Genomic DNA, 10,000 nt, shown 5'->3' on the forward strand with positions numbered 1-10,000 from the left:
GTGTGTGTGTGTGTGTGTGTGTGTGTGTGTGTGTGTGTGTGTGTGTGTGGCGCATTAGTTGGCACATCAGGTGTTCATGTAATTTCACATAGTCATATACATTCTTCATTCGCTTCTAAATATTTCAAGAAGTTGGGAAGAAAATTCTCATTTCTTCACATGTGTAACAGTCAGTCAGTAATCTTGTACCTGTTCCATATATCCCAGGTGTTCACATACAGTCAGCATTATGTATTGATTACACTCAGACGACTAAACTAATGATAATGCTTCAAAACTGAAATAGCCTACAAGATTTCATTACGCCTTCTTAATTGGCACAGTAACATTGGTGTTCAATTATTTTCACACTTGGGGACTACGTAACGCCCACGACGGGGAGATAAAGGACTACTGGACTCTCTCTTGAGCTGGCACTCAGGATACCGACGTCTAACCCCCTAGACACGTCGCCTTTGCGTTAAGATTGTACAGACTGAATAAACACGCGTTACTTTTGTAAGAAAACCGTTGTTGACTGCCTCCAATGTTATTGTTTCGGTCAAGAGCCGGCCGGAACGTAACAGTCATGGAAAAGAGAGCAGAAGTGAATGGGAAACAAACAAAAAAAACACATGCAGGAGAGCATGGAGGTCATTGGCTGAGTGATTTGACCAGAGGAAGAGAATGCTGAGGCAGCCAATCAGCATGCCCCAAAGGTGTGTCCGAGGGAACAAGTTTACATCGTTGTCAGTTAGTGACACACCTGGACAGACGCACAATCACATGACAAGTAGAATGCAGAACTACTGGTCATAAACACACAAATAAGAATGCATGCAAACAGACAAATACACACAAATTAATGAATGCAAACACACACACACACACACACACACACAAACACACACACGTGAATGCATGCAAACACACACACACACACACACACACACACACACATGAATGGATGTATCTTATTCCTCCCACTCTTTGGCTCTGATATAAATGCAGTCTTGTCCTTACGTACTCATTCACTTCAGTCTATCTCTCTCTCTCTTTCTCTCTAATACACTAATCTCTCTAATACACACATAGGATACGTTTTCCCTCATCGTTATTTTTATGTCTGTAGGACAAAAGCTTGGAGAGCTTTTAAATTCAATTCCTTAAAATACCACAGGTTGGAAGTGTTAATAAGCAGCATAAGTTACAGAGCAAATTCAGCTGTGAGCCAATTGCCCAGTCCACTTCTGTCAAACCACACATATCGTACACACACACACACACACACACACACACACACACACACACACACACTCACCAACGTTGTGTAAGTGTCCTTTAATCGGCCTATAAAACTCTGCTATGCTATCACTGCAGGTAAACCTTCCTTATCTACCTCTGCACTGGGACAGCCTTCGACGCAGGTGACCCCCTGACCCCAGTGATGAACCATGACCTGCGGAGTGGCTGTGTGGTTGTCCACACATGCCAAAAACCTCCATCTTTCCCTGGAGGAGGGAGGGAAAAACTGAACTTTGGACACTGGGGTGGCCAGCTGCAAACAGTCCAAATGTGGGACGAGTAGTACCTTTGTGAGGGATATGATACCAACACTGAGAGGTAACCTTAAACTTTGGCCAAAAGATATACAGGCTACATTTTTACTACTCTGCCTTTCTGCTCTATAATAGTAGGCCATAACCTATACAAGCTACAGCTTTTGCTTTATGAAAGAAGTGACGAGCACAGTGGTGTAAGTTATCCCAAAGGTGTGTGTGTGTGTGTGTGAGTGTGACTAATTTTGTAACGTAACATGTCATCATAGGCAGCTGTCCTTAAGCAATGCAGGAGACGTCTGTCATGCACCTAAAGTCTTTCAATTCCTGACCAAATCCAACTACAGCATACAATAAAATAATGAATTATTGATTAAAATAAAACAATTCAAAATAAACATCCATTTAGTTAATTATGTTGTGCGCACAATTTATTATCTTATGCGGACAAGATAATTATGATATTTAATGTCATAATGTAATGTAATTATCAGCTTGGCTATGTTGCATTTGTATGAGCCAGGTTGAAGCTCTTGATGTAGCGTTAGCGCTTTTAAATAGCCGCAACAGCATAAGGCTCGTGTGCCCGGGCAAGCAAGAATGTGTCTATCTTTTCTTGTAGTCTGGAAATATTCCAAATGATTCTAATTGGTTAATTCGCCCATGAAATATATATTTATTTATAAGAGGCATTTTCAGTTCTTGGCAACAAAAAGTACTTCCTACTCTTTTAATATATATAGGTCCAAACAAGGATGTGGCAAGATGACAAGAAGGTATGTTAAGAAGTATATTAATAAAGTAGTATTGTACTAATATAAACTGTAATCATAAACTAGTAGTTAAGCAGTAATGCATGGACACGTCATTCCTCATTTCTTCCTTTACTCTTCTCAATTCAAATCATCTTCTTCTGTACCAAACATCCTACATTCAACTCGCAGTCGCCACCTACTGGTGGTGCGTTATACAGAACACAACAAGACCTTTTTATAACCTGGAGAGAGTTTGAGTAAATCAAAGGTCTGACCCTAATCTCATCTGCTACTATTTTCAGTCCTTGTCGATAGACCTTCAACAACATGAAAAAGTGTAACTAAATATAAACAATTAAATAACAAACTTAAACAAATGAAACTGATCAGTTTTATTCACATATACAAAAAAAGCATATTAACCCAGTACAGTGGTTAATTCAGTGCCTTTAGCGGTCATTACATCTGACCACAAAACGTATTTCACATATTTTGTTTTTCATTTTATGGGCAGTTCAAAAGTGATAGTCATGTTTACACTTCATCTTCTGGCAAACACCACTGTTTTCCACTACACATTGCTCCTTTAAGATGTTGGCATCCTCACAGCAAAACCAAAGCATTATTTTTGCATACAATATAATGAGTACAAGTGATACATATATAAATCACACCAGGCAGATATTTGGTCTACAACCATCATCAGTTTTTCTTTCTTAATTTCTCCTTGCTGCTTTGCCCATTCCCCGCACAGCAAATCTGATTCTACCCATCCTTATAGTCACCTAAAAACTCTACCTACAGTAAAACATGCTGATCCATGCAAACCAAAATAAATCTGATTAAGGCCACACAACTGTATGCACCTATACACCAGAGCAAATTCCAGGTAGGTGTAAACCTACTTGGCAAAAAATACAATTCTGATTCTGATTCTGATTCTGACAATAATTAAGTCGCATTTCAATATATAGTTTCTCCTCTCCTCTCTCATCTTTCTCACTCTCCTGCTCTCTGAGATTTATTGAGCTTCAAAACTCATCTTTGCTCTTCCTCTTCCTCTCTTTTTTCTCCTTCTTCTCATTCTTCTTGTGGAAAATCTGTCCATCGGGCTGCTTTCTCCAGCTCAGTGTGGTGTTCACCGGCAGCCCCTCCTCCTGCAGTTTCCTTCTGATCTGAGGAGAAGAGCACTCTGATCAACCCTCCATTTCCATAAGATGAAATACAAATGTAAAGTATCTATACAGTATCCCTACGGTGGACTCAGCAGAGAGGACAGCATGTATTGAGTACATATCACGCATTAACAGCTTTACATTACTGCACAATAAACCCCAAAATAAAAGGGAAGAGCCTTGTGTGTATGTGTCACGCCAGAACGTGATCCTGCACCTGCCACGACTTCAACTTGCTCACCTGCACCACTTCCACAATCACCTGAGTACTGATGGCCAGCACCTGTCACTCACACACTACTCTACTCGAGTCATTACTCGTAGTTTTCTGTTCCGCGCTCCTGAGCTCAGTTTGCCATATTGAGACTCTCAGTTTTTGTTTCTGCGCCCATGCGCCCAGTCTGTTTCAGTTTACCCTGTTTGGAATTCTTAGCTGTAGTAATTTCCGGTGCTTTGAGCCTGTGTACCCTTTGTTTTGAATAACTGTCCTGTTCGTCACCCTAGTCTGCCTGTTAGTCCACCTTGTCTGTTTATCTGTTACCATTGTCCCCTGGCTGTATCCTGAAATAAAGAACTACATCTGAACTCTACCTCTGCGTCCTGTAGTCCCGTGTGTGTATGTGTGTGTGAGTGTGTGGGTGTGTGTGTGTGTATGCATGCAATGCACTATGTTGTCATAGATTGTGTATGTTGATGGTGTCTCTGTCCTTGAGTGTTTGTGTGAGCTGATGGTTGAGGCTGTGCAGTGGGTCACCTGATCCATGAGCCTCTCCTGAAATTCAGCATCGTTAAGGAGCAGGCCAGAGTTAACTTGGAACTCCACTCTCACAATCTGCTTCCTCTTCACTGTGACACAATGACACACATAAATATACATACATAAACACACACACAGTCACAAACATACATGCATAAACACACAAACACACACACACACACACACACATACACATAGATAAACACACATACAAAAATAAACACAGACACAAATACATCCCCTTCATTTCTCAAATGTTGGCATATTTCTCAACATTTTTCTCAACGCCTCAACATTTTTTAGTTTATTTAGAGCCACTCCTGTTCTCTCTTCTATCCTTTTTTCTTTCAATTATTCTCTCCATCAATTCCTACACTTTTTCAAAACTTTTTTGTCAGCCTTCTTTGACTTTACAGTCCTCTATCCTCCCTCACAATCCATCTCTCTGCTTCACTCCATTTTCTCTCCTTCTTTCAATATTTCCCCTCTTCACTCCCTCTTTATATCATTATCCATAGCCACTCCTGTTCACTTTTCTATCATTTCTTCTTTCAATTACTATGTCCATCAATTCCAACTCTTTTTCAACTTTTGTGACAGCCTTCTTTGACTTTACAGTCCTCTATCCTCCCTTCCATCTGATTTCCTTTTTTCTAGGATTTATTTCAAATTCTTGACTATTGCGCTGCATGCACTGGTATGTCCTCCAGGAAATGCATATTCTAGTATATGTATTAATTCGGTGTGCTCCTGTAGGTTATTTCTTTTTTCATAAATAACTGTCTGTGAGAGAGACGCCCTGTTTTAGCTTGAACACAGGCCCCCCAAAATGTCTGCACAAGGCCCTGATCAGCTTGATACTCCAACCTGTGCAACTGCAAATTGAAGAAATGCAAATGGCCAGATTTCCCCACATCCCGGACCAAAGGAGGCGACACCGACTGCTTTTCCACACCCCAGCTGCCTGCACACCACTTCAGCATCACTGAGATCCCAGTTATCATCACAAACGGTTCCCCATTCACCATTATGGTAGATCTCAACTCTTCCAGAGCAGCTGCTGTCCCCATTGACCACCCTGATTTGGTTAGCATCTAGAAATAAATATATACATAATAGTTTCTCATGTAAATCATAAATCACATTACACAATCATGTCCACTTACTCTGAAAAATGGCTATATTGAAAAAATACTTTGAAGTGGGGTTAAACTGTTTTCAATGGTCATATTAACAATGCATCACAAAGTAGGGTTAAACTATGTTTGTGTATACAGTAAACAGTGTATGTGCCATACCTGAACAAACTACACCTGCATCTTCTCTGGCAACACAATCGTGATTTCCAAATCCATTGTGTGAGCACTGTGTGATAGACCTCTCAGCACCAGTGCATCCAACATTATCCAGCCAGATCTTCCCACTTCCCTGACCAAAGTAGGCGATTCGAGGGGCACGGACTGCTTTTCCACACCCCAGCTGCCTGCACACCACTTCAGCATCACTGAGATCCCAGTAATCATCACAAACGGTTCCCCATTCACCATTATGGTAGATCTCAACCCTTCCAGAGCAGCTGCTGTCCCCATTGACCACCCTGATTTGGTTAGCACCTAGAAATAAATATATACATAATAGTTTCTCATGTAAATCATAAATCACTGATTTAAAAAAAAAAATTGTGTCTATCATAGGCATATACTGAAGGTGAGGTGCTCACAGATCCCCTATGTGAGCACTCAAACATCAACAAGCTTTCACCACAATCGAGAACCTCGCTTTTAAGTAGGATTTTTCAGTGCTCTTAACATTTCATTATTTGTCTTTAGTATAGATGATACCATTAAGCATCCTATCATTGCTCAAGTCAGGCCATTTTAGTCACCAACTTTCATTGGCATAGGACATAGTGCTAGGGCTGTCTGTATGGAGTTAGAATAGTTTCAATATTCAAAAATGAATGTCACGTGATTCGCAAATAAATGTCACACGATTCAAAAAGGCATTTCCTGATTCACATATGAATGTCATGTGATTCACAAATGTTATTACATTTATTTACAGACTAAGAAACATGCATTAACAAACCGCTCACCGCAGTTTTTTCAAAAAGGCATTCTCCGTAGCCTATTAGATGTCTCTTACAATTTTAGCCAATCACGTGAATGTAAATTTGAGGGTATGACTGAATGTGACCACATTGTGATACATCTGCACAGCGTCCAGCTACTTGGACTATTACACCATAATGGACATTAGACATACAGTCAATACAATACAGAAAGTTTAGAGTTAGTGTGAGGTCCAAAAGTCTGAGAATTTACAGTCGCTGGGGGACTTTGCTTTAAATTAACATTGGTGATACACTGAGCTCTAATGCAGATGATGGCGTTTGTGCCACTGAAAAAGCACACCAGGTACCCACGGTATTGCACTATATAACTTTGGTTATAATTCTAGTCCAAGTTTAGCTAGCTTGTAATACATTAAAACATCCAATGTTTATTAAGCATGTGGTGAAAAAAAATGAAATACCCTGTATTGTTATTCAAACTTTTCTTATTATTACAGTGCATGAAATGCCCTGTATTGTTATTCGGTGGCTTCTTATACTTCTCTTTACCAATTTCTGCGCTTATTCAGCTCCAACCGCTTAATGTAGAAACTTTGGTCAAACTTTGTCACAGAGGTCTTGTAAAGGACACTTCAGCTATTTTTTTTCATTTTTCTAAACGTTATGCTTTTTAAGATTTTAAGATATTTCACTGACGCCTGCGCCAATTCCAAGGCTCCTTTTCTTTTTTTCCCTCTATATTTATTGTATAACTTGGAATAGTAATAAGGGACACCTTTCATACTGAACTCGTGTTTTTTTATATCTATCCCCCTCAGTCTACACTTTTTTCATCTCTCTGTTTCACTCCATTTTCTATTCTTCTTTAAAATATGTTCTCTCATCACTCTCTCTTTATCTCATTATCCATAGCCACTCTTGTTTACTCTTCTTTCTTTCTTCTTGATCTTCTTGATCCTTTGTCCATCAATTCCTACTATTTTTTTCAACTTTTTGTTAGCCTACTTTGACTTTACAGTCTTCTATCTTCCCTTCCGTTTCCTTTACTTCCCCCATGCCATGTCTATATCTTCCACTTTATCCAACGATCATTCTAACATCACCTCTTTACTCTTTTCACTCATTCCCTCTCTCTGTAGAACCTCCACCCACTTGTTTTTTTTCTATCCCTCTCAAAATTTCTGACACTCCATCTCTTTGCTTCACTCCATTTTCTCTCCTTCTTTCAGTATTTTCCCTCTTCATTCTCTCTTTACTGTCTTTATCCATATCACTCTTCTTTCACTCTTTTCACTCTTCTTTCCTTTCTTCTTTCACTCTTTTCACTCTTCTTTCCTTTCTTCTTCCTTTCTTAACTTTTGCATTTCATGAACTGGTATTTCCTTCAGGAAATTCATATTCTATTTTTTCCCAAACAATAACCTAGCAATAACTGATCTCAAAGCAGCATAGTGTAAGGTAGCATAGCGTGCTGTAGAATGATGTAGCAAAGCATTAAGTAGCATAATGCATTATCTCTGACAAAGCAAGTGAGATTTATAAGTGGGTAGTATCCTGGTAACAGGCTGATAATAAGTGTCTAATATCCAGGTAACATATAGGAAGTATCATCTATACCCAATCTAAAAACTCATTATGAACACACAAATTACTACATAATTAAAAAAAAAAAATTCCAAAACAATAACCTAGCAATTACTGATCTGAAAAGAGCTATCAAAGTTTTCCTAACAAATTCACCATTGTACTTACCCTCACAAGTTGCAAAGCTGCCACCACCCATTGCAAGGACTGCAGTGACGATCCCTGGTGAAAAGAGATATGACAACATCATGCATCATGTCTTCATTTATTTAGACTTAGCTTTTGGGACAGGTTTAATACAGAGTCTTGTAATGGTGATGATATATTATGCTCCTCAGGTACAAATTGCAAATGTACGTATGTATGTACGTATGTATGTATGTATGTATGTATGTATGTATGTATGTATGTATGTATGTATGTATGTATGTATGTATGTATGTATGTATGTATGTATGTATGTATGTGTGTATGTGTGTGTGTATGTGTGTATGTGTGTTTGTATATGTGTATGTATGTATGTATGTATGTATGTATGTATGTATGTATGTATGTATGTATGTATGTATGTATGTATGTATGTATGTATGCACTGTATGTACTGTATGTATGTATATATGTATGTGTGTATGTATGTATGTATGTATGTATGTAAGTATGTATGTATGTATGTATGTATTGTGGTACCCCAAGCTGTTCTTGGGGTCCCACTAGGTCATGTACCGCACCAGGGCTATACTGGGCAGGCTCTAGGACCCTGGGGAGGTGATCTGGGGACTAGGGAGGTCGGGCCATCCACTAATTCGGAGTTCACCTGCAAACTGTTAGTTTAGATTGGCACTGAGCAGCATCTAGTAAGAGAGGGGTTTTTGAAGAGTCAGTGTGAAGCAGGACTGACGAGGGGAAGGAACCAGTAACACTGTGTGCAAACCTGTGGGTTCATCTGTATTCAGTTGTCTTTTACTACCTTTGTTTGAAAACTTAAGAGTTCATAAAAGGACCTTTCTTTCTGAAAACACCCTTGTCGAGTCTTTTGAACACTGGAAGGTCAGAGTATGTATGTATGTATGTGTGTATGTGTGTATGTGTGCATGTGTGTATGTGTGTATGTGTGTATGTGTGTGTATGTCTGTCTGTCTGTCTGTCTGTGTGTGTGTGTGTGTATGTGTGTGTGTGTGTGTGTGTGTGTGTGTGTGTGCGCGCATGTATGCATGTATGCATGTACAGTATGTGTGGTTGTATTTAATTGAGAAACATCCTGCATAGACAATCCAAAGTACATGTATTATAATGTAAATAAGGTGCTGACTATCACTTCTCACTTTTTTGAATGTAGCCAGGTAAAAGTCTCTACATATTTAAGTATATATATATTTTTATCATGTTGTTTTTATTTTCTTCTCACCTTGGCTTTCTGGCCACTTAAGTGGAATTCCCATTCCCATTTTTTTTATATACATATGGTTTTTAGTTTGTTCTGTTTTTCTTTTTTACTCTCCCTGTATAAACTTATACAAATATAAACATTTGATCGCAAAAAAAATATATATATATTTTCATATCATATCACTTATCATTTACAGCTTAGCAAATAATGTTTGTCTTCTGACGCCATTCATCGACACGCTCACCTAATTTGCCCAAGCAAGTGTATTTTCTTTGTACTTTAAAACATAATGACAAGATGATTTTAAGTCTCATAAAATTTTTTCCAGGAGTTCTGGGAAAAATATAAAATACTTTCAATACTTGCTCAGTTGCATTCATCAATAATTAAATCATTACTACTTACATGTAAGTTGAAAGACATTAGTTTTCTTATTCGTCAGATAATTAACCATCTTCAAGGTCCGCATGTCCATAAAAAGACATATAGGGAAGCGATTTTTTACACTCATATCAGCTACTGGCAGCTCACAGTTGCGGAATGGCATCAGTCACCTAACTGTATGTAGTGCTGAGAGGGAGGGACTGTGTCACAGATGCCAAGGTGACGGCTGGCTGTGGAGGTGGCTTAAAGGTCCATGTAAAGTTGGGGTTATGTTGCAGAACGGGCCTTTATGCTTCCATGATGTGCAGATCGCTCTGATGACGTGCAGATCGCTCAGATACAGATG

The 10,000-nt window shown here is 39.0% G+C and overlaps 1 protein-coding gene across 1 annotated transcript in view; it reads right to left on the reverse strand.

Moving 5' to 3' along the window:
* Nucleotides 1–3,324: 3,324 nt before the first annotated feature.
* Nucleotides 3,325–10,000, reverse strand: part of LOC105906192 (deleted in malignant brain tumors 1 protein-like) — a 23,471-nt gene continuing 16,795 nt past the window's right edge. Inside the window, exons 6-8 of the mRNA XM_042703481.1 lie at nucleotides 5,140–5,319; nucleotides 4,223–4,314; nucleotides 3,325–3,468 (exon numbers count right to left, since the gene is read on the reverse strand). Of these exons, the coding sequence (XP_042559415.1) occupies nucleotides 3,325–3,468; nucleotides 4,223–4,314; nucleotides 5,140–5,319 (416 nt within the window). The remainder of the gene's footprint in view (nucleotides 3,469–4,222; nucleotides 4,315–5,139; nucleotides 5,320–10,000) is intronic.

This window comes from Clupea harengus, chromosome 24 (genome assembly GCF_900700415.2).
Source record: "Clupea harengus chromosome 24, Ch_v2.0.2, whole genome shotgun sequence".
Classification (NCBI taxonomy): domain Eukaryota; kingdom Metazoa; phylum Chordata; class Actinopteri; order Clupeiformes; family Clupeidae; genus Clupea; species Clupea harengus.